The sequence below is a fragment of the Haliotis rubra genome, unplaced genomic scaffold (genome assembly GCF_003918875.1).
Source record: "Haliotis rubra isolate DU_JTF1 unplaced genomic scaffold, ASM391887v1 Scf52, whole genome shotgun sequence".
NCBI classification, from domain to species: domain Eukaryota; kingdom Metazoa; phylum Mollusca; class Gastropoda; order Lepetellida; family Haliotidae; genus Haliotis; species Haliotis rubra.
Window position 1 is genome coordinate 395,168 of NW_025767213.1, and position 25,948 is coordinate 421,115.

The following is a 25,948-nucleotide window of genomic DNA, read 5'->3' on the forward strand; positions in this document are numbered from 1 at the left end:
TCTTCATTGTATGTTGGCTACTGTATGGAAATCTGGCAACAATCTGAATCATTATGGTGTGACCTTTGACCTGGATTAAACAGGAATCCAGTAATGGCAGTAATTATGCGTAATAGCCAATGTTAGAATTATGACATCATTGATACACAACTCCAGAATATCTGACAGATATCTAGACTGTGAGTACGGAACATGATTATGCATTTCACAGTTTTGTAAGGAGCATCACATATAACAGTTGTCATGAAAACACCAGGAACAGTGTTATGCAAGGTAGCATGGTGCATAATCATTTTGTGCACCACTAGATACAGGGGCGGATACAGCTTTTTGAGAAAGGGTGGGTGCCCACTTCATTTTCACGAGAGTTCCAATGGTCATTTAATAAACTTGCATGATAAAAGGTGGGATGGCAATTTTCCGCTGATCCGCAGATTTTATTTCAAATTGTTCAATTGTGAATCGTCTAAATCCATTGAGAAACCCTCAACCCAATGACACAATATTAAGTTATCAGCTGAAAATACATTTTCCTGGTGCCATCCCTGATAAAATAAGATCAACATAAGTCTCTAATCAAAACATATTGCTCCTTCAACCATCTCACTGACTGAATTGAAACATTATCAACAATGATAATAATTCTTAGAATACAAACCTTTAACACTTGATTGCCTTTTCATGGAACCTGTCTCTGAATCCACAGGTTTAGCTTGAATAATTGTTTTAAAGTACATGGTCTTGTCTTACTTCCAAGTGGTCCTAAAAGCACTATCCACCAGAGTTATCTCCCCCCTCCCCCAAAAAGAGCGGGAAACCTCATAATCTTTGGTCATGCTTTACTAAAGTTTGTTGAGGAGACAAGAGAATAGCAGAGATACCTCCTGCGGATAGTGCTTAGAGAACCCCTAAGAAGAAAGACAACACAAACCCATGTACTTTAATCAAGCTGAACCTGTGGATTCAGAAACAAGTTTAAGAAAAAGGGCAATCAAGCGGTTTTTTAGAGGGACGTCTGCGTAAGAATTCACACAAGGCACTACAAACTCCACTCTAGTTATCGGCGTCACCATACTGTGGACATCATTTCACACAACTTGTTCCTATGGCAATGATTCATTACAGTAAATGTGATAACAACAAGCATTAAGGTTAACTCTCCTGCTACCCTGTCACAGGCAGTAAAGAGACTCCCACCTCAAAAAATGTCACAAATGTTCTGGCAGTTTTGGTATGAGGTGAAATAAGTTGCCAGTCATTGTTTTCAAATGTGAAAGCATTCTGACAATGGATCTGACAGGAAAACATACAAATATATGATCAGACAAACTGGAACAGGCAGATTTGAACAGTCCTAGTCTGTTCTGAAATGTGGTTAGGTTGGACTCTTACGTAACCAAATACTATGCAACAGTACAGAGATACGTCTGTACTTGTTGAGTAAAGTGCCTTTACAGTCCCACCACTGTCCAGGGATGTGGGAAGGTTCTACCACATTTCCTGGATGTGAGGTCCCTCCACAGTTCTTGGATGTGAAAATATTCCACAACAATTCAGGAATGTGAAAGATCACAGCACAGTTCTAAGATGTCTATGATATGAGAATGTTCCACCACATCTTCAGGATGTATAACTGTTCCAACAAAATTCTGATATGTGAGAATATTCCACCATGATAATCAGATGTGACACAGTTCTTTGATGTCAGAATATTCCACCACTGTTCAGGGATGTGGGAAGGTTCTACCACATTTCTTGGATGTGAAAATATTCCACAACAATTCAGGAATGTGAAAGATCACAGCACAGTTCTAAGATGTCTATGATATGAGAATGTTCCACCACATCTTCAGGATGTATAACTGTTCCAACAAAATGCTGATATGTGAGAATATTCCACCATGATTATCAGATGTGACACAGTTCTTTGATGTGAGAATATTCCACCACTGTTCAGGGATCTAAGAATGTTACGAAACAATGCTGAGAGGTGTGGACATTATCCAAAGTTTTTCGATGTCAGAATGTTCGACCACAGCTAGAGAAGTGAAAATATCCCCTCCCACATTCAAGAGTTGAGAATGTCCCGGCACAGGTTTGAAATGTGAGAATGTTCCATCACAGGTCCGGGTCATGAGAATGGTCCGGTCATAGTTCCCCAATCTCTACTACTATTGTGTAGGATCCAAGGAAGCACCCAGCTGAAGCCTGGTCCATCAATGAGCAGTGCCTTCCTCTGCACTAGGGTGGGTCTTTATCGCCGTCTGAGATGCTTCTGAAACATACATCAACACAATGTAATCGCAGCTCAACACTGTACATATTGTGTATCCAAGGTTTCAGTTCGATGAAATAATGATTCAACTACTCAGAGTGAGTGAGTGAGTGAGTGAGTTGGATTTCACGCCGCTTTAAGCAATATTCCAGCAATATCACTGGCGGGGACACCAGAAATGGGCTTCACACAATGTACCCATGTGGGGAATCGAACCCGGGTCTTCGGCGTGACGAGCGAACGCTTTAACCACTAGGCTACCCCACCGCCCACTCAACTACTCAGAGTTAGTGATAGTATTAGTGAGCTAGTCAGTGAGGGAGCTAAGTTTAATGCCAGTCAGCAAAATGACCAGTCAATTGTCCAATGTATGTTATCGCCATTCAGGTTTCATGATTACCTTGAATCATTCTCCATTTGTTGTATTTTGACTCCTTCCCTTTTACTACAAATCAACTGATGATTTATACAGGACAGATACAGATCAGATAAGACAATTACCAGCTGGCATGAATAACAAGATACAGATAACTTTTACATACATCTGAGAGTGTAGGCACTAATAAATAACACTAATAACTAATAACTTCATTAGCGTCACTAGAACCCTACGTTCAGTAGCCTACAAGCATCACTGGAACCCTAGCATCAGTAGCCTACAAGCATCACTGGAACCCTAGCATCACTGGAACCCTAGCATCACTGGAACCCTAGCATCACTGGAACCCTAGCATCACTGGAACACTAGCATCACTGGAACCCTACCATCAGTAGCCTACAAGCATCACTGGAACCCTAGCATCACTGGAACCCTAGCATCACTGGAACCCTAGCATCACTGGAACACTAGCATCACTGGAACCCTAGCATCACTGGAACCCTAGCATCACTGGAACCCTAGCATCAGTAGCCTACAAGCATCACTGGAACCCTAGCATCACTGGAACCCTAGCATAGCATCACTGGAACCCTAGCATCACTGGAACCCTAGCATCACTGGAACCCTAGCATCACTGGAACCCATCACTGGATCCCTAGCCTACTAGCATCACTGGAACCCTAGCATCACTGGAACCCTAGCATCACTGGAACCCTAGCATCACTGGAACCCTAGCATCACTGGAACCCTAGCATCACTGGAACCCTAGCATCACTGGAACCCTAGCATCACTGGAACCCTAGCATCACTGGAACCCTAGCATCACTGGAACCCTAGCATCACTGGAACCCTAGCATCACTGGAACTAGCATCAGCATCACTGGAACCCTAGCATCACTGGAACCCTAGCATCACTGGAACCCTAGCATCACTGGAACCCTAGCATCACTGGAACCCTAGCATCACTGGAACCCTAGCATCATCAGCATCAACCCTACAAGCATCATCACTGGAACCCTAGCATCACTGGAACCCTAGCATCACTGGAACCCTAGCATCTCAGCAGCATCACTGGAAGCATCTGGAACCCTAGCATCACTGGAACCCTAGCATCACTGGAACCCTAGCATCACTGGAACCCTAGCATCACTGGAACCCTAGCATCATTGGAACCCTAGCATCACTGGAACTGGAACCCTAGCATCATTGGAACCCTAGCATCACTGGAACCCTAGCATCACTGGAACCCTAGCATCACTGGAACCCTAGCATCATTGGAACCCTAGCATCACTGGAACCCTAGCATCACTGGAACCCTAGCATCACTGGAACCCTAGCATCACTGGAACCCTAGCATCACTGGAACCCTAGCATCACTGGAACCCTAGCATCACTGGAACCCTAGCATCACTGGAACCCTAGCATCACTGGAACCCTAGCATCACTGGAACCCTAGCATCACTGGAACCCTAGCATGGAACACTGCATCACTGGAACCCTAGCATCACTGGAACCCTAGCATCACTGGAACCCTAGCATCACTGGAACCCTAGCATCATCACTAGCATCACTGGAACCCTAGCATCACTGGAACCCTAGCATCACTGGAACCCTAGCATCACTGGAACACTAGCATCACTGGAACACTGGAACCTAGCATCACTGGAACCCTAGCATCACTGAACCCTAGCAACCCTAGCATCACTGGAACCCTAGCATCACTGGAACCCTAGCATCACTGGAACCCATCACTGGAAGCATCACTGGAACCCTAGCATCATTGGAACCCTAGCATCACTGGAACCCTAGCATCATTGGAACCCTAGCATCACTGGAACCCATCAGCATCACTGGAACCCTAGCATCACTGGAGCATCACTGGAACCCTAGCATCATTGGAACACTAGCATCACTGGAACCCTAGCATCATTGGAACCCTAGCATCACTGGAACCCTAGCATCACTGGAACCCTAGCATCAGCATCTGGAACCCTAGCATCACTGGAACCCTAGCATCATCCTGGAACCCTAGCATCATTGGAACCCTAGCATCACTGGAACCCTAGCATCACTGGAACCCTAGCATCACTGGAACCCTAGCATCATTGGAACACTAGCATCACTGGAACCCTAGCATCATTGGAACCCTAGCATCACTGGAACCCTAGCATCATTGGAACACTAGCATCACTGGAACCCTAGCATCATTGGAACCCTACGATCAGTAGCCTACAAGCATCACTTGAACTCAATGGAACACCACAGGATCCCTGGCATCACTAGAAGCCTAGCATCACTATTCTAGAAGCATGACAGAACCCGTAACATCACTGGTTGCTTCGCATCACTGATCGCTTCACATCACTGGTCTTCCTACTGGTCCTTTAGAATCACATTTTGCTTTGATTACCAAACACCTTGCATCTCTAGACTCATAGGAAAGAGGGACTGGACGTCTCATTATCACAAAGCACACAGAAAGTAAATGTTTCATGGCACAAAGTTGTCAGTAAGTTTGGCACTTCAGATAAGTTACTGATGTAGGACTTAACAATATCCACGTCTGTCAGTCCTGCAATAGCACAATAGTCACTTAAGTACTGAAGGCAGACTGTTACCATGACAACGGGTGTAACCTTAGCAACTACGAGTCTTTATTAACAAAGTGAGTCAGACTAGGGTATTGTGAGCTGTATATGCTTAGCTGGTTTGAATGCACTATACCGGTAATATTCTCCACCACCTGTAAATACATATGGTCAACTTGCAATGAAATCTCCATGTTTAACCAAGAAAATCAAGACAATGGTTCCAATGAAAAGGAAACCAGTCAATGCTGAGGCCAATGGGCACTCAGATATGTCAGCAATATTTCTTGTGCATCATGTTTTTCCCAGCCATAAACCATGTCTACTCTACTTTTAGCTTTACAATATTTAATGGTAGGGATGGCTTCAAATTGAAGACTGGAATAGGACTCATTTGAATTCCATTGCGTTCATTTGCTGATGAAAACAGACACACAAGCATGTGCACGACGCACAAGCAAGGAATGACAGTCAGATAATTAATTACAGGGGCTTTCAATAACCTTCATATTGAGCAGATGATATTAGATTTATAACATGGGCAGCCAAGACTGGAAAAGTAAAGAACTATACTTCAGACTCACCTTTAGTGTACTTGAAAATAGGTGACCCAAGGTCTCTGGGAATGGACACTGAAATAGGAATGTAATGGTAAGTCTCTGCTTGCATCAAACTGAAAGTTTAGGAACTGTCATATGGTCATGTAATTTATTGTTATACAAAGTTGAAATTGTTTTGCACTAATCTTTGTTAAGACTCAGAAGAAGTTGATAGTTATGTGTTTTAACAATAATATATTGTCAGGAATGTCTTGAATTTTAGCAGCGGTATGGAACTTTCAATATTTTGGAATAAAGCACAGTCTAGAATCTTCATGAACAGCTACTGACTAATACTGCAAGCTATGGTATTTCTGGGTTAACTGACTGTTTCCACTGAGTCAAAACGAAACAACAGCACGAAGCAAAAATCGAACAGGTTTTCAGATGATTTACATATATATTCAGGAATTTACCTTGGGGCTCTCAGAGGAAGAAGAAGATCCAAAATTCTGTACAGTATTACCCATTCTTGTATTGTATCATGCACCCTTTTACCATATCATCCATTCTTTACACTATCACCCATGCCTGTAATGTATCATTCATCTATGTACAGAATCACCATCCCTGTACAGTATCACCCATCCTTGTAATGTATCATTCATCTATGTACAGTATCAACCATCAATGTACAGTATCACCCATCCTTGTAATGTATCATTCATCTATGTACAGTATCAACCATCAATGTACAGAATCACCGTCCCTGTACAGTATCACCCATCCTTGTAATGTATCAACCATCAATGTACAGAATCACCGTCCCTGTACAGTAAGACCCATCCTTGTAATGTATCATTCATCTATGTACAGTATCAACCATCAATGTACAGTATCCTACATCGCTGTCTCACATACTAAATTCGCTAAACTTACAATTAGCTTTGACTGTCAACCTCTTGAACACTTGTCGTATCCTTTCCAGGTTGATCCGGCTCACAACAGCATGGTTTACAATTGGTAATGGGTAATCTTTACCCACAATGCACCTTGCTGCTTTCTGCACAGACTCAGGAGCCAACCAAGGCTCATAGATGTATTTTGTTGGAAATGCTTTTAACACAGGTAGGTAGTGCCTGAAGAAGTTAAAAAAAACAATAAATAAACACACATTCCTTAAAACAGCAAGTAACTATTGCTGCATATTGGCAAATAATTGTATTGCAATTCAATGAGAAAGCTGGATCTGAAGTTCCACAAAAACAGTGGCTTCACAAGATAATAAAAAGACCTTCATTCACAAAAAATACATCGCACATACTGCAATAAAAGTATCTCCCTTGTTCACCACACCAACTTCTAAATGTCACTCGAAGAAGTGGAGAATAAAACTCCAGGACTTCGGCGTGATGAGCGAAAAGTTGAACAACTAGGCTACCCCACCGCCCATATGCACAAAACACAAGAGTTGACCATACCTGACAAAATTTCCTGAGGGGTCTGCCCGCTTGCCGAAACCCACAGGACAATAACAATGGAAAAACTGTTGAAAAAAGGAGCTACAGGACAACCACATCCACGTGCCGGCATTGACGCTCCAGTCGGCATCCAGTAGCAATTCGTCAAACACCTATTCAAAGAGACATCAAACAACACTATTACTATTACACAGAGAATGAGAGAGTTAACATTTCAGCTATGGCATGAGCAACAATCTACAACTGAGGATATTGACATAGCTGCCCAATCCTGTAAGTCAGCTAGATTATGGTATACCGTTATTCAAATCAACTAGTCCACAAAGTGTTTCAGACTCCTGGTTTAAGTAACTACTGACGTCTTTGTGAAGAAACAAGAAGTCGTTGGATTTACTCATCTTAAACACAAGCGGTCCTGTCAAACCCTGACTTTGACCCTTTGTCTTCAGAAAGTACTGATGTAAGTGAGTGAGTTAACATTGTTTTGGTCATGTCATCTGACAGCATTACAGAGCAGGTTCACCGGAACCCAAATTTAAAAAAACCCAATGGTACTGAACTAAAGCTAATTTACATACAGTCATTTAAGTCAACAATTCAAAAAGCAAAGACAGCCATTAAACAAATCTTCTGTCAATACTGATGTTCCAATGTGTTCTGTAAAAGTACTGAGAACCAACACAAAAATCTAACGAATTGTACGAAACATGACATTACCACAAGAGGAAACATATCGTCTTAGTTCTGCTCCTTTGGAATGGCAATTTCAACCATTTATAGTCATTTGGAAAAGAATTCAAGAGCATTGAGTGACCATTTGTCACCTGTTATATGTCACCCCTCTGTTTGTGACAAGATCTCACCTTCATTCCCTCCTCCCAGGAGATCCAGAGGTCCCCCCGAGTAAGGAAACATGCGACAGAGTGGCGGGCCAGGTGGTGTATCCATCCCTCCTGCCGAAGCTGCACCATAATAGCATCGATCCAGGGGAAGCCAGTCTGACCCTGGGGAGATACAGAGGTCTCTACAGTTAGGCAATTACTGACGACACACAGTTTTCTACACAGTTAGACGAGTTTCAAGGGAAGAAGCCAAATAGCTGGAATTATACTGAGTGCGGCGTAAAACTAAACTCACTCACTCACTCACTTTAAGGGAAGATACACTGTTCTTTACAATTAGGCGATTACCTTGGGGAGATAAAATGTTCTCTACAGTTAGGCGAATACCTTGGGGAGATAAAGTGTTCTATACAGTTAGGCGAATACCTTGGGGAGATAAAGTGTTCTATACAGTTAGGCATTCACGCTTTGTTGATATTGTGTTCTACACAGTAAGTGATAACACAATCCTAGAACAGGTTCTTTACAACCTTCACATCAGGTAAAAAGTCATTTTGCACAAGACTGTATTTTTTGGTGGAAACATATTATTTTTTCTCCAGAACTACTTCAAAAGTTCAAGGGCCACCACCCTCTGGCTGTGTTTCAGAGATAATCTTGAGTTTTGTTGGCTCTGTATCTGTGTGAAACATGGATTCTTGATCCTAAATACTCAAATTCCCCATCATGTTTTCTGAGGTGAGGTGAGGTGAGGTGAAATTGGGTTTAACGTCGTGCTTGAGAATATTTCGCTCATATGACGACGTGCATGCGTGTGTATGTGTATGTGCGGCTGCTTGTACTAGCCCAGACTGAAGCTGGTTTATAGTGCTAGCCCACTGAGATACCATGCCGCAGTGAAGCATGAATACCCCACTCAGACACATTATACTGACTCCGAGCCGACCAGTCCTTGTTGTACCCATTACTGCCCAGCGCCAGGCAGGGACCAACAAGTACCATATTTTAACGTCTTTTGGTATGACGCGGTCGGGGATCGAACCCACGACCTTCCGCTCTCCGGGCGGACGCTCTAACCACTACACCACGGAGGCGGTCCCCAGACCTCGGAGTATTAAGGATACAGTCTAGACTTGCACAAGTCTCCAAAGTAAAAATTAATAGTTTAAATGATTATTTCTTATAAAAATAAAAATAATAAACTTGGGTCCTTAGATACTGTCCATTTATCCAGTCTTGCCTCTTGAAGGATATAGAACCATGGGTTCAGCATTCAGTACAGCCTCGGTACCTTTTGGTATGAGGTGAATATTGGCCTGGGATCGACTTCGCAAATTGACCTTCCAGCTATATATTTAATTCTCATAAAGTTTGAGACCTCTTTAGAAGCACTCCTTTCATCAAGTTAGACCGCCCGTCAAGGATGGATCGCCCGTTTTGCATTTGAGACGGTCCCGCTAAACTAACCACTACACCATTCTACAACTAATGTCTGAAGGCGGTCTCATATTTTCTGAAGCGTTTGCAACATTGTGTATGGATACAGTATGGAAAAGTTTCAAAGCTTACAAGCTTGTCTGGTAGTCAAAAATGCAGTGAGGATTGCTAAAACTTATTATTTTTAGATAACATCTGTGACCTCGAGTAATATAAAGGCAAATACAACTATTATATGCACTAGATTCAACAACATAAGCTTTACTAACACTGCACCCACAGCAATATACTGACTTTCATTTTGAAGAACATACGTAATAATCTAGAATTTATTTATTATTATTTTTCCCACCTAAGAAACAAATAATCTGTAAACAAAGAAAATGCTTGCTTGAACTATACCTTCAAATGAAGGGCAGATAACTCTTTCTCTTTCTGAACAATTACATGCTTGTCGGTATGTTACAAGTAATGCTGCGGCGTGTAACGCTGGTATCTCACCTCGGCCCACTTGGCCAATGCCTCCGGGTTGCGATCCCATGGAATCTGCACGCACATAGGGTTTCCAATCATCGTGTCAAAGTTAGGGTTATTTGTGGCCACAGTGTAGAAGAACTCTCTCCATAGCAACTGACCATGTAGAGCCAAAGGTGGTTCATTACCTTTCTTCACCTGAAACAGTTCCAAAGTGAGTATAGGCTGGGTGGCAGGGACGGTGGGTGAGTGTGGGGAGGAGCCATATATTCAATGTTAGGGTGGGATTGAGGGAATCAGGAGAGGGTCTAAATATTTGACATATTATGGAAAGGTCATCAAAAGTGTGGATATTAAACCATAAAGGTTTAAGCTTTGTTTTCTTGCTAAAAAAAAGGTACAAAGACATGATGATAGCATAAAATATATCTATGAATCTAACCTAACTCAGTAGCTAGGTAATGTGTTTATGTTGCTAGTTCCATGATTAATGTGGGCTTTGCTGCGTTTTTCTGCACAGTGGGAAAGTTTTCTTTGGTAGGCCTGTTTCAGTTCTAAGCTAATAGTCAAACCTTGACACAGATAGATTTATGTAAATCATATTTTAAGCCAGTCTGCATTAGTCCAATGAATAGAGAAACTACACATCAAACACAAAATGGTTTAAGGAGAAATCACACAAATTTGTAGAACCAACTTGTTAATTCCGAGCAGGTTTCTAAATCTAGAATATGTTTTCTAGATGTTTCCAGTATTGAGGATCATTCTTACCTTCTTGTACAATTCCCTGAGTTTCCAGTAGAAGAGTCTTGGGGAGAGACAGCCAAATCTCAAATATGGACTCAGTCCTGTCTGACTGGGAAATAAGGACTGCGGACTCATCTTTGGCTTCTCAAAACTTGCAACCCATGCCTTGAAAAAAGTATTATTACTTATATATATGCATACAAACGAAAAACAGACAACCCTTGCATTAATAATTGGAGTAGACTGAAATTTTAAGGTTCTTTACACACTGAATATGTCAAATCTTAAAGTTACAGTTAAATATGCATGTTTTTGTGAGTGTGAGTGAGTGAGTTTAGTTTTCAGGCATATAGCAAGCCATTTTTTTGTGTGAGCCCGATAGGTTGCAAAGCGTCATATTTAGATAGTACTGAGTAGAGCTGTGACGATACATCGTAGTATCGATAATCATGATACTTTATCTCACGATAAATATATCGATACTTTTGTTCGTATCGTGATATGTATCGTTGACCTTAAAATTGTTAATGTTCACTAGAAATTGACGGTTATGTAAAACTTTACACGGTTACTTGCTATCAAAATATACTTTTTTTAAAGAAAATAACTAAAGATAGCATATCGTGATATGCATCGAATCGTATCGTTCCAAGATATCATGATACGTATCATATCGTGACATTTCCGTATCATCACACCTCTAGTACTGAAGACTTGCCCAACCTTTTAGCAACAATCATGTGTAAGCCCGGGGCTTCTTTTTTATAATGGTAGCTATGTCCCTGGTTTTACGCTGCTTTTAGCAATATGCCAGCAATATCACTGCGGGGACACCAGAAATGGGATTCACAATTGTAGCCCTGTGGGGAAACGGCATGAACTAGGCTACCGCCCCCATGTTTTGTGAGGCTACCACAAGGTATGTCGCCCACACTGACAATTCACAATGGAAATTGTTGCGTGGGAACCTACTTTATCAAGATGAGTATGACTACAGTAACATATACAACAGTATGGTATACGGCCATGTTTTACCTGTCTTTTACACAAGGTGGTCATACAATCTGGTTAGATGTTCTTATTTAAATTCCTTTGGGGATTTTTTTAAACCAATGAAAGCACAAATCTTTAAACATAATCCTGAAGTCTATTTCTTAATGATAATATGTGAGGAACAGTACCTAGGGTCATTATACAAAGCAGTAAATATTAGGATATTTATATGGTGCACATATCCACGCAACTAGTACATACTCGCTGGTAATTTTCCCTCGATCATTGGATGTCAATCTCAATGGCACATAATATTATCAATCTCAACTCAGTGGAGATCATACAACTCTTGCAGCCACTAGGTGCACCAAGTTATTGCAGCTTTCCCATCCTTACGAGGTAGAGCTCTTGCAACAAGTATTTGTTGTTTATTCCCGAATTCTGTAATATTTCAGCTGCATGGCAGCAGTCCATGAATAATCAAGTGGGAAGTGGGAACCACACAATCCAGTGATTGACATCATTACAATCAATCTACAATTGGGATACAATGACAATGTAACATCCAAGTGAGAAAGCCTGACCTCCAGATCCTCATGGTCACACGCAGGGACAAGCATAGGTTGACCAATTCTAATACAAACATTCATGTATAGCGGAGCATCAGATACAAGGTTCAATATGGCATGTTTTGCTTACTTTCCTTTCCAGGTGACGGTACAATCTGGTGAGGGCTTCGGACTCACCACCTCGGAATATCACGGGGTGAATGCCATCGATGTCAAACCCTGGCACAGAATCACTCAAACATTTACACCTGTTTCAACATTGTTTACAGTTGTTACCATGATTAAAAAACGTATCTGCAATCTTTATTGTAGCAAAAACAATTTCTCAAATATGTCGTTTTTCTATTGGCTAAATTATGATAGGAATCAAAAACAGATCCATTTCAACATGTTCAGTGGACCAGGAACTTACGTCTGGTCAGTGTTGCTTTATAAACAGGTGTAAAAACTGAATCCAGGTGACATATAGATTGTGTTTAAGAATACAACTGCATTGATGAAATGACTCATCAGTATTAAAGCACAGACTGAATATTTGTCAAACACTGTTTCAATACATACCAAGTTCCTCAAGTTTGAGAACACCATATTTCTCATCATGGTCCAGGGTGACTGGAGTGACAGACTGACCAATCAGGTCAGGCTTTATCGTTTCCTCGGGCATGGGGGGAGGCTTCATCTGGGCCAGAACTGACAGAAACCGCTTGTACGTGAGCGGGTGTGTGCTGTTGTTCATCTTGATAACACTGAAAATAGCATTAAAAGCACATTAAAACTTACACCTTGAACACATGGGTAGTTTGTTGCTGTTTTTGTTGATCAGAAAAAGCAGTGATCGATATTATCAGCAAAGTCTGGAAGTTGGATAACTAAATTCATTTTGTAGCATCTAGGTAGTTTGACCAACTGTAACCCCAACCAAATCTGTGGGTGGGTGGAGAGAGAGAACAGTTGCTACAATTTGATCTATTTCACAGCAACCAGATCTATGCCTTTGATCTATATCAAGTAGAGGCCAAGCTAACCAGTGGTTGAGAGGATGAGTCCAAATTCACCATAAGAAAAAGTGATGTGACAACATATTTCAGTCAAACATAGCTGTGATGAAGCAGAAGTGATTTGTAAATACTCAACGCTATCAGAGATTCTACAAAACCACAAAAAAGACTAAATACAGAAAATGCAAATACTAAGCTTTCACTTTAAGACAACCAAATGTTCGACACAACAAAAGCTAGAAACAACATTTGACTGTACTTACTCTTCAAGCTTGTAGAGTGTGTGTGAAGTTCGGATAATGACCTTGACCCCACACTCAGTAGCAAGAGAACAGATGGAAGCATCACGATCTTTTCCAAATGGCTCTGGGTCTTCTTCAAATGATAAATGAGTGATGTTCCATTCCTGCAGGAACAAAGTATATATCTCAAATACACAATTCGAAAATATTATCTTGTGAAAACTTTCATAAGCATCGGAATTAATCACAACCTCAAAACAACCCATAGTCATCAGAGAATGAACACACACTTCACAGATGCAATACCTTGATTCCTTTAAAGTGAAATTTGTTGTAGTTTGGCCACTAAATCAGTCTAAGTAAACTTAGGCTCAGTATTATTCGTTACACTGCCATACTGAATCTAACAAACTCTAGTAAAAGGTCTCGTCAGCTAACCTTTGGAATTGACCATTCAGAACACATCTTACCAAATCGCTAAAGTTAACATTCGCACATACCGTTTGAACATTTTAACCTCGAAAACTCGAACGATTCCAAATGTTATTTTCCGCACGATACCTTCCGAGTGTTACACATAGAGGATGCATTATTCACAACAGCGAGTAAATAGTCGCTGAACATAGCATTTTTGTCAATATTCCAGGACGTCATCTTGCGGAAATATAAGCTTATATCAGTGTATGAAATGAGCCAAAATCCCACCCAGACATCAGGGCTGGTAACTTCAAAATGTTACCAGCCCAAAATGGATTTAACAAGACCAGCCACGAAGATATGGCGAATTTACTCAGATGTATGGAACATGTCATCTAAGATTTTCACCAGACCATCGAGCTGGCAAGCTGTAAATTTAGACCGTCCGTCAGAAATCGAGCCCGTCTCGGGCGGTTGGACAGGCCTTATTTTATACACTGCTAATAGTAACAACATCATCAGATACCGGCCTAAGCATATACTAGTAAACTGCAGGTCAAATATCTGTGTTTTATGTGGATTTTCGTTTGTTGAGAGATCAGTGCCAGCGACAGGGAAGAGAAAATCCAAAAACCGTTTTGCAAGTCCTGCCAAACCCTAAAATAGTAGCCTTTGTCGGATTGGTTAAATCCGTTTGGCTGTCTCATGTTTGATTGGACAGTCATAGGTCGCTCAAAGTTTAGCTACGTGACCTTCTACTAGGGTTTGTTAGACTCAGTATAGCAGTGTAACGAATAATACTGAGGCTAAGTTTACATAGACTGGCTACTAAATGTCATTGTTTTCAAGGACCTGTGAAGATTCGGGGTAGAATAGGTCTTCACAAACCCATGCTTGCCACAAAAGGCGACTATGCTTGTAATAAGAGGCGACTACCGGGATCGGGTGGTCAGGCTCGCTGACTTTGTTGACACGTGTCATCGGTTCCCAATTGTGCAGGTCGATGCTCATGCTGTTGATCACTGGATTGTCTGGTCCAGGATCGATTATTTACAGACCGCCATGATATAGCTGGAATATTGTTGAGTGCGGCGTAAAACTAAACTCACTCACTCACTCATTGTTTTCAAGATCCAAATTGTAAGTGCTTGGGAAGTCACAAAGGTTACTCATCATCGGTTCCATGCACAATAATATATTAATTTTTTTGTACAAAATCCTGGACAAGAAACAAAGGTTTTCTGTAATTATATTAATAATGAAACTTTACATTATAGTACACTACACCACTTGACTAAATTACAGGACCCTCATATAAATACCCTTGAAAATTGTGACTGCAGGTCCCCTGCACCCTAGTTTTCTAAGTCAAGGTAAACCCCTTTACTGAAGAGATACTGCCTATCAATTAATTCCCTGTCCATGTTAGGCAGTATTTCTAAACTAATGACCCAATGACCCACAAACAAGGAAACAAATGCTGCTATCTTACATATACACTAACCTAGTGTCACACTAACAGTGAAATTAGTGGGTCAAGTTTGTGTGCTATCAACAAACTAAAAATAGATTGTAAACGACTCTGACCCAAGCCATGTATGTTGATTGAGTGACTGTTGTTTATCTTGTGACTGACATTCAGGCGACACACACACACACACACACAACAAATAACAAGCATTGTCACTAAGGTGACATAATACCCCGCCACAAATTATCAAATCAAACTTAAAAAGGATATATAACCCGGACCTTCACGGGTGGCATAAAAAAGAACCTCAAATCTGAAAGAGTCGAATTCAAGAGTTTAGTTGCCTGTTTAACATGCATGCTTGTGTTTTGCCCTGACCAGCTGAAATTTATTTGATAGTTGTGGATAGTTATTTGAAGATTTTTTATAGATCAAATCTGCGGTTCCACTTTGCAAAACATAGTTCAAAGGCAGGATGTGGCACAATGCCTCACAGCCTATGAAAGAACATGGGACCAAATTGGGTTAGTTACAATGTAACCCATTGAGCAATTTTGTCAATGGAAAAGTTAACCATTAACCTTCTGGTCCCCAAATTTAATTAATCAGGGCATCTATCCAACATCAATCTTTTAAACTGGTCCCATACTATCACATGATCTACGTATAGTGACTTTTAGAACTGTGTTTATACTTGACCCAGAACAAAATCTGACCGAAATAGTATCTGAATCAGCCAACAGGACAGGTCTGGGTAACAAACTGCTCAATCAGGTCATGATGACCTTTGTAATGTTTATACGTAACAGAAATGTGCATCATGCCCTTTAGACCATCAGTTTTGTAGGTCAAGGTATAGGCCAACATAAGTAAAGCTAACGCTGAGCCTATCTATATCTATAACTTCAACTGACACACGCACAGAGTAAACATTCAGCAATATTGACAATCTGAGTTTAGTAAACAGTGTTACCACATTAGAATTTCATATTGGTATAGTAGTTAGTGAGTGAGTTTAGTTCTATGCCACACTCAGCAATATTCCAGCCATATGATGGCGGTCTGTATAATAATCAAGTCTGGACCAGACAATCCAGTGATCAACAGCATGAGAATCGTTCTACGCAATTGGGATACACTGACATGTGTCAACCAAGTCAGCTAGTCTGATCACCCATTTGTTGCCTCTTACGACAAGCATGGGTTACTGAAGACCAATACTAACCAGGATGTTCACAGTTAGTTGATTTAGTAATTACTAATACACATGTAAATGTTAAAGGTCACATGTAACGTAAAACACAACTTTGCAGATTCTGATACCTTTCGGTATGGACTTACAGATACAAATCATCAAAAATGCATATTCAACTTATAAAGTTGAAAAATAACGCAAAGGTAAACCCTCAAAGGATTCACTAAATTCACCCCAGCGCTTGGGGTGAAAAGTGGTTTCAACAGCTGTGCTGCGCTGCGCTCATAACGCATGCGCAGTGAAATAGGTTCACGCAGCTTGGAAGTGGGATGTCCGGATTAAAAGGTAGTGAGCAGGAGTAGTCTAATCAAAACAAATAGTAAATAATCTACTCATTACATAAAAGAACCTTGTTAGGATCTAGATCTACTCAGCTATGTGTCAACCAGTGAGGCGTTCGACATTTCAAGACGGAAAACCTTCGCTGACAGTGAATACTCGGTGAAGGCTTTGATGTGAGCTATTTTTCTAATGTTTTGTTGATATTTGTATTTTATATGTCATGAATAAGTGATAATTATGTTTTAATTATGTTTGATTTTTTGGTTGCATGTGACCTTTAACTACAAGCATAAACAAAGGAGACAGTCTAGAGCCTTCTCTGGAAAAAATTATTCTGTGACACTAATTTTTCATCTGAAACCTTAGTAACTCAAGCAGTATCTGAGAATACTTCTCCCCATTCAGACAAAGCACTGAGTAAAATATCATCAATCTACTAAGTGCCATAACTGTGTATGCCAAAGATCAAGCAGGTGGAAAGAGAAGTAACTTTGGAAAAATATTTACCACTTTTCGAACTCAGGCTTGATGATTATGTCTTCAATAAGCTAGTGTAACTTGCGTAAATTGGTCTCCATTTCACATAATATGCACAAAGCTAAAAAGTATGGAAAAAGAACTATAACCATAACTGTTAAAAATATTTTAAGACATCAGTTTTCAAACTCATTTATTGCTAAACAGAGTTCAGGAGACCTTTGTTTTCTCTTTCTTTAGATTCAGTTTTTTAATCCAGGGCCCACCTATACCTTAACTTTAAACATTGTGCTTATCACACCTATCATTCTATTAAGGAGCCTTTGACTACCATGCACGCTTCCAACATGAAAAATCAATAAAGATCCAGGTTAGCATTGGTCTTTGGCAACCTATAATTGTCGTCAGAGACAAGTAACGTGATCAGGTGGTTAGACTCGCTGACTTGGTTGACACGCCATCATATTCTAATTGCATAGATCAATGCTAATGTCGTTGATCACTGAATGCCTCATCCAGAGCTGATTATTTACAGACTGCCGCCATATAGCTGGAATATTGCCAAGTTCACTGTTAATTAACAAACAAACACTACAAAACATGAACTTCAATCATTCTTACTTTGAAAACTTTAGGAAAGACCTCTGTGGGTTGACCCCGGATCACAAAAAGACGTGATCCCAACTGCCGTAGACTCTTGTCAAGATCTTCCAAGCACTCCAACAAGAACCTGAAAAGAAACAACACTTTACCCACAAGCAGACATTGGTAATCGTAATACACGATCATGCTGATAATATTCTAGAAACAGTGTCTTCAGGCTTGCTCTTGACTTGTGCTTGGTCCCTAGGAAGTGTATATTATTATTATTATTATAGGATATTTATATAGCGCACATATCCATGCACTAGTGCATGCTCAAGGCGCTGGTATTTTCCTCCTCGATCATTGGATGTCAATATCAACTGCACATCGTATTAGCAATCTCAACTCCCTGGAGAGTATACAACTCTTGCTGCCACTAGGCGCACCGAGTTATTGTGGCTTTCTCATCCTATATATGCTCACTATTGTTCTACGTCATTTGTTTAACTATTTATTCAAGATACAATTTGTGACGTCCATTTCTGGAGTCCCCTGTTGGGATATTGCTGGAATATTTTAAAAGCAGTGAAAAACCACACTCACTCACTGAACATTTACACACAAGACAGGGATTGGTAACTATGGCAAAAACTGTTACAGGTATAAAATGTATTGAAAGATCAGTATTGTTTGGTAAAGTAAGGTCCACGAGGGTGTCCCCTTGTCTTCATCAATAGAAGCGGTGGATAGCTTAGTGGTAAGAACGTCCACTTGCCACACCAGACACCTGGGTTCAATTCCAACATGGGTACAATGTGTGAAGCCCAATTCTAGTGATATTGCTGGAATATTGATAAAAGCGGTGTAAAGACCAACACACCCACCCACTCACTATTTATGCAGGCATAAGCAGCACTTGGATTTGGCCTAATGGACATTCAGGGTTGTTGTTTAAGCAGACTTTCTCACAAGAATTGTCCTCAAACCATTTAAAAGCTTTGCCATCTAATCACAGACTGAAAGCATCTTTCTTGCTTCAGTTGTAAACTTTCATATTTCACTGGCGATTCACTGCAATCACTCCTATTTAGCCTATTTGTGTGTTCCCCCTGATACAGTGAAAAGAAACTAGACTGACCCTCGTTCCTAACTTTGGTCATCCCACACTCCTTGTTCTCGTATGGCATTTTGAAATGAACAGATGTGCCAACAGTAGACGCTGCAAAACAATCTAACTCCAGTGTTCGTGGTAGGAAAAAAAGCTTTGCGTTCCTAAAACGCATAGCCCCAACAATCTTGGGTGTGATTTGTGACTCAATTGTTATGTATTATTGCTTATTCAATATATTAATATTGAATATCATAGACTTGTCTGTTCTATTTTGCTGGTTTAAAGGGGACCCACAAGACTTTTGTCATGCTAATTTCTGTACTGTAACAATACTCATAGCAGAAGATGGAAACAGTTCATGTACCTCTCCTCATGAGTTGCAAGGCCAATAGAATTACAACTTTTCATGCACCAAGAAAATAAATTGAGCATGGTATGGAGAACTTAAAGCATCTCCGACATCTTCCACTGAAGCACTCAGTCTGACCACTCTTCTCGTCTGGGGATGATGAAGCTGATTCTACTATCTCAGTTTTCACACACACAAATATCTTGACGTACGTATCGTTTAGCTGTCAAACTTGTGATCTAAAGTCGATAATCGGTTATGGTTTAGGAGGTCAATTCCCAACACTAATTACACACACACGCTTAACATGAATGATGATTGTCCTGTTTTTGACCATGAACGTGATCAGTACTCAGAATTTGATAATCTGACATCCTCTTAAATCCAACAATTTGCTGAGCAACGGACGATGTCGGATTAACGAGACTTGACTGTAGCATTCAATAATTATTCATCATCATAATTCTTAATACTCTTAATTCTGTAATTCTTCTAAAATGTTCTCTCAATATACAGAGAGAACCTCTTAAATGTTTATCAAAATTATCAAAATTAAGTTTTCAATTCTAAATAGTCTGGTTAGAAAATACTCATTCAAACATACTTAATAGGCCCAAAACTGGTAATTTTATCCATATCAGCTTTATTTTCAGTGATGATCAGGGTGCTGCTGTACAAAGCAACTTTAGCAACAAGCAAATCAACCTAGAAATATTGTCAGTTTATGTTAATGCAATATAGAGTTACCCTCACCAAAGTGCTAAGATGGCTTTGTACAATGGCATCAAGGCTGCATATATTCTGCTTGTGAAAGCCATTATTGCAACAGACTTTTCAAGAAAAGTCTTGCTTTCAGAGTTTTAATGAAAAATAACCCTGAACAAATTAACACTAGATCATGTATTTTAAGCACAACTAGATGACAGATTATTTACCAAAAATGAAAAATTATTAACAATGTGATGAAGCAACAGAAATCCATGTACTTTCTACTCCAGATCAGTCACCCTTCAGCCCACGATTGACCTTTGCAAGTACAACTATAAAGAGGATATTCCATTATTAATGGATATATGTCAAAAACTGAATCATATTTACACAAGAAAAACAGGCATAAGAACATTCCTTGATAAAACCATGGAAGTATAAAATAATAATACACAATAGTCCGAACACTTTATATTGGCCTTGACTTTGATCATAATAAGGAAAGCATATTTTATGTTAAGGATGGGGACAAGACAGTAATGTCAACCTTGAAATAAATAATCAACCAATCAGAAGCCAGGAATGTAAGCCAAGTTCAGCTTAATGAAATCAATGAGCAAATGTCATCTAAGAAATCTCAAACAAACACAATGATGATTTTTAAATGACTTGGATTTTTTGGATTATCGTCTCTACTGGGCTACTGTACATAGACTGAGGATCTCGTTTGACACACATAAATCGTTCGTTTATTAATTACGCACTTCTAAGGTCTGGCCTGTTTACATATACCGGTAATGTCCGGTATATCAATCGAATAATATATAATTCCGCAATGTAGTTTTGAATTCTATTCGATTCACTGACATCCGAGGTTCTTCACTTGTACATTCATTAGTTCATATGAATAAACTCGTATTCCAGCCAATTAATATACAAGGCCAACATCGAGCACACCTTTGCAAAGTCGTCTAGTTATAATATGCTGGACTAGTACATTCATATGCTAGGGCCTAGGCATGTACCCATATTTAAAAAAAATAAAATTTTAAATCCAAAAAACATGTTCAAGTTAACTGCCTGGGCTCAGACGTTATGCAATGTGTACAAGATCTCGTTAATATTCATGAGGTTGACATTGGCCTGGTTTATAAATAGAACTAAGTTATGACAGCAGGCGGAAAATGGATGCGAGTCTCTTTTTTTCATCACACAGAGTAAAAACACAATTTTTCGATTAAACTTACCTCCACTTATTAATTCCAACTTGAGAAGCCCCAGCAAACCATGGGTCAAGTATATAAATACACCGATATGAAGTGGAATCCTGAATACCTTCTCGCAACGCCGGATTGTCGTGTAAGCGGAGGCCTTTTCGAAACCAGTGTACAGTATTCTTCCTTGGTCTTGACATAATTGACTGCTATGAAATTCACAAATTTCTGATCTCAAGTCATATCGTTTGAAGTCTTCGTCTTTTCGATATGAAGACAGGTAACTACAGGTCAAAATCAAGTATCTCTCACACCAATTCCACACAGCTCATCGCACATTCAACGATACAATCAATACACTGGCTTCTGATTTGCTTAGAGTGGTCATGTGGTCTATTCCGCCTCACGTGTACGGCAGCATGGTTTATAAAAGATTTTCTGCGCATCTTATGCGCAACAACAAAGGGAGTTAATTCACACGTCACGTTTTATTACATTCGTATCTACTGGTGTCATTCCGGCAAGCATGATGGTTTTATTATAGATAAACAAAATGTGCCCTGGCATGATTGATTGCTTTACTTTTGCTTGTAAGCCAATTGTATTGTACATTGCAGTCATTCCACCAAAATGGTGGCAATTGATGTTTATCCATGTCTCCAGCATACATACGGTAATAGACATTTTTAAATAAACAAGAAATTGGTTTGAGGGGAATTTTGTTTAGGCAAGGCTGACTAGAAAACAAAAACAGTTTCACTGCTGTTTGTTATCAGTGCCAGAAAGTAGTCATAATAAGTTCAAGACATTAAAAATGCAATGTCGCCAGTAAATGTCTTTATTTATATAAGGCGCAGTGCTGTTGTTGTAATCGTTAAAGGGCCACTGATGCAGATCACATTAATTTGCGACTCGCGGCGCGCATGCGCTGAGCGTGTAAATAAACCCCTTGCGTGCTTCCGGTTTAGTTGTCGATCACTCCGTTATCATGAATTTGACAGATCAACAGCGTTCTCCTCGGCTCTTAAGAAAAGGCAATCGACTAGCATGTCGTTGTTGTGCTCCAGGCAACAGTCTAATTACGAAACCTAGCTGCAAACTGGTCAGCCCCTGCTCCCTCGACCGTGACGGACACGGGGACTTGGCTACTGTCCACCTTGGCAGAATTTCTTCAACCTTATCATTGGGACATTAGGAAGGGTGGATGCCCATCAGATGGATATTTGAAAATATCCCCGGTAGTTCTTGTTTGATTGTGATAAAGTATCCCAGCAGTGTAGGCATTTTCAGATTTACAAATGTTTGGATGTGCATTTAATTAAGTTTCAAAATGCATACAAATATGATAATAAACTAATTAGGATTATAATACAAAATATAAAGACGTACATTGACTTCGTTATTTCAGTCCTAACATTTTTTACCACTGGCAGATGGTTAAACTTAAAATGTTTTCATTTGTTATCAAAATAATGCCATTTAATACAAAATTAAGATTGACTAGTAGTGAAACCAAGCTTACTACTCTCCCCAAGACTCCCCCTCCCCCTCCCCTCTTACTTTCAAACAATGCTATTATTCAGGCTTCTCACCAAATTCAAGGTCAAACTATTTCTTAAATCAAATTCTACATCCATTTACGTTAACATTTTTATAAAGTCAACATTACTATGAAATCAATTTTTTTTATAAGAAACCAAATTATTCATCACAGTCTACATAATTTTACAACATCAAGATTATCGAGTTAAAAAGATTTCATCTTTGTTGATCAGTCTATACGTTTTCTATCAATTGTGCGCATGGTGGTGGCGCAACAGAGGTAACGAACCAGTCATGAATTTCTGGGATATCATCCGGGTACTCACGGGAGAAAAACAATAACAAAAGCAACAACCAGTCCACGGAAATTGCTCTGCATCAGTGGTCCTTTAAAATTAATATTATGTCTTGGAGATAAATATATTAAATTTCTTCGAGAAAAAGTTCAACCACAGTGTACCAAATCCAAACTCAAATATTTCTGGATGTTTTCATGTCGCCAAAACTCGTCTAACCTACGTAACGTTTTAATTATCACCAGTGACTTCAACATACAGCCAGAAATATTTGCATTTTTCATTCAGAAGGTTTAAGAAATAGTCACTGAATATATATTGTTAGCGTTAATGTCAACATAACACATTATATATCTTTAGCATCGCGTTAGACCTGGATTTTGTGAATGTCGCATTTAAGGACCTAACCTCCATAACATGTGTTTCATCCTGTAAACATTCATTTAGCAAAGACTGAATTTACTCAATAAATAATTGATGAAAGAGGATTTAAAAATATGTAACTTAAACGCGCACATGATGACAGGTTTTTAATTAGATGTCTGTGATGAAAACAATCCTAACCTCCATAACGGTAATGTATATAGCAAAGCGGACATTGTTTCAGAGGGTGCTTCACATGTGCTATGGACACATGATGGATGTTACGTTTGTCTGGTTTTGATAAAACAGACAATTTTAATAATTCAAATTCTAGTGTAACCTCCGTAACGTGTTGCAAGTTACAGCATATATTGCTTTGTAGCTTTTAGAATTACAGTGATATTGCCTTTTCTGAGATATTACATTGATATTTTTGTATTGTTTCATGTTTATGCTTATATTTGAGAACTTAATGTCAAATTATAACCTCCGTAACAGGGAGACATCTACTAGTATGTAAATTTGGCATTACTGATCATGCCGTTTGTTTTGCAGATGAGTAAACTGTGGTATTCTTAAAGTTCAGACATGTGAAATCTTGATAAAGTTATTGTTTTGACTGATTATGGTGTATGTTTTATACAAACACATTTGGAATGAAACATTTAATTTCCGTGTAGTTTTCATCAGACACGAATGTTTTCACTTAACAGTATCTGATTATAAAAGATCGAGGTAAACGGCGACTTGTCAGGACGAGGCTCGGTTCCCGCCATCCGCTATGACAAAGTCTCATGATATTAGGAGTAAGTATTGCAATAAAAAGGGGGAATTCCATAGTAATTCCTGTAATATCATAATTCCCCTTCCCCACATTGGGAAACTTATTTTCCGAATGTTGAGCAACGTTCTAACAAGGACGGGCCTCTAGGAGTGGTAGGGTAACCGGTTATGGTTTGGACAATGAGGAAGTTGCGTGGTTAGCGCTCGTATTTATAGATATCGTGACGTCACCCGCCACGGACGAGTGGTGTGTTGCCCCGAGAGCAGCGCAGCGTAGCGCTAGAACCATATGGCTGGGAAAATCTTTACGTTTGTTTCCCGGTTCGGGGTAACACATTTCGTGTATTTTGTAAGTTTGGCTAGTATGGGCAAATTGAAAAGAACTCATGATATTATGAGTAAGTATTTCATAAAAACAGGAATTACTATGGAATTCCCCCTAAATATGAACCCCGAAATTTTTAGCCCTCGCAGGTTATAAATACCTTGATACGTTTATGCATATTTACGGAAACGTAGCCGAAGCAAGACATTGTTTTACAGGCTCGTGAGCTAGAATAATGACGGAATGGAAAGTTATTTGGTGGAATTTCGCAAACGTGTCTTCTATTTTACAGCATGAATTTTTGGTGACAATGTGGCTTATAAAAATAAGATATTGACAATTTTCCTACACCTAAAAAATAAAACTTGCTCACCTCTCGCGTGTAAAATCGTTCATTTCCTGTTATTAAAATATTACCCGCCGTCCACAGCTACTACCGTGTGCAACGGTGCGTCTAAAAAAGGCGTCTTAATAATTGCTTTTAAAGATCACATATACTCTAGGGGGGTACAAACACATAAATCATTTATTGGCATCGTTATAAATGAAACCCCGTCATTAAAACTACTCATTTCGACATTTAATTAACTTAAATCGACCTTTTTGACAACAGTGCACAATTCTCGCCCGCCAACGAAATTTCAACCAATCAGAGGGGCGCGTCTCTGTAGAATTCATGTACATTTCTGGGGGGATATTATCTTGTTTACAGGTTTGTCTAAACCTGAAACCTTTTAATCATGAAAGAATAATATATTACATTGTGTAATCTATTAGTCACATGATCATAACGGGTCCTGGTTTTGAGACCGGTACCCAGGTCCAACTCATTAACCACCCCCTATATATATATAGGTTACCCAGACCTACTATTTAGGTTTGTTTTCACCGAGTTACAAAATCAAAGCTACTTTCTACTGGTAGTAAAATATGTATTTGATTGATGGCCAATTGGACTTTGTATGACATAGCGTATAACATAACAATTTCTCTCTTGGAAGCGAAGCGGGTGTCAATATAATACTACTTACAGTATTATATTGTCACTTCGACCACAACCTCGCTTCCGAGGAAGAAATCGTTATGTTACAAGTTGTGTCATGGAAAATGTTTTTGGTCATCAATCATATACATATTTTACTACAACTAGTAAGTAGTTTTGATTTTTTTAACTGGATGAAAACGTCGAAAAATCAGCAACATGAC

At 39.6% G+C, this 25,948-nt stretch overlaps 1 protein-coding gene across 1 annotated transcript; it reads right to left on the reverse strand.

Annotated features, from left to right (window-relative positions):
* Positions 1-1,088: 1,088 nt before the first annotated feature.
* LOC124292511 (cryptochrome-1-like) lies at positions 1,089-21,805 on the reverse strand. Its single transcript, XM_046729629.1, has 12 exons — positions 21,467-21,805; positions 18,088-18,196; positions 13,586-13,728; positions 12,886-13,070; positions 12,455-12,543; positions 10,787-10,927; positions 10,043-10,213; positions 8,126-8,266; positions 7,263-7,414; positions 6,721-6,920; positions 5,827-5,874; positions 1,089-2,275 (listed from the first exon to the last, which is right to left on the reverse strand). Exons 1-12 carry the CDS (start codon positions 21,631-21,633, stop codon positions 2,217-2,219), a joined length of 1,605 nt encoding a protein of 534 aa, XP_046585585.1. The 5' UTR covers positions 21,634-21,805; the 3' UTR covers positions 1,089-2,216.
* Between the last annotated feature and the right edge of the window lie 4,143 nt (positions 21,806-25,948).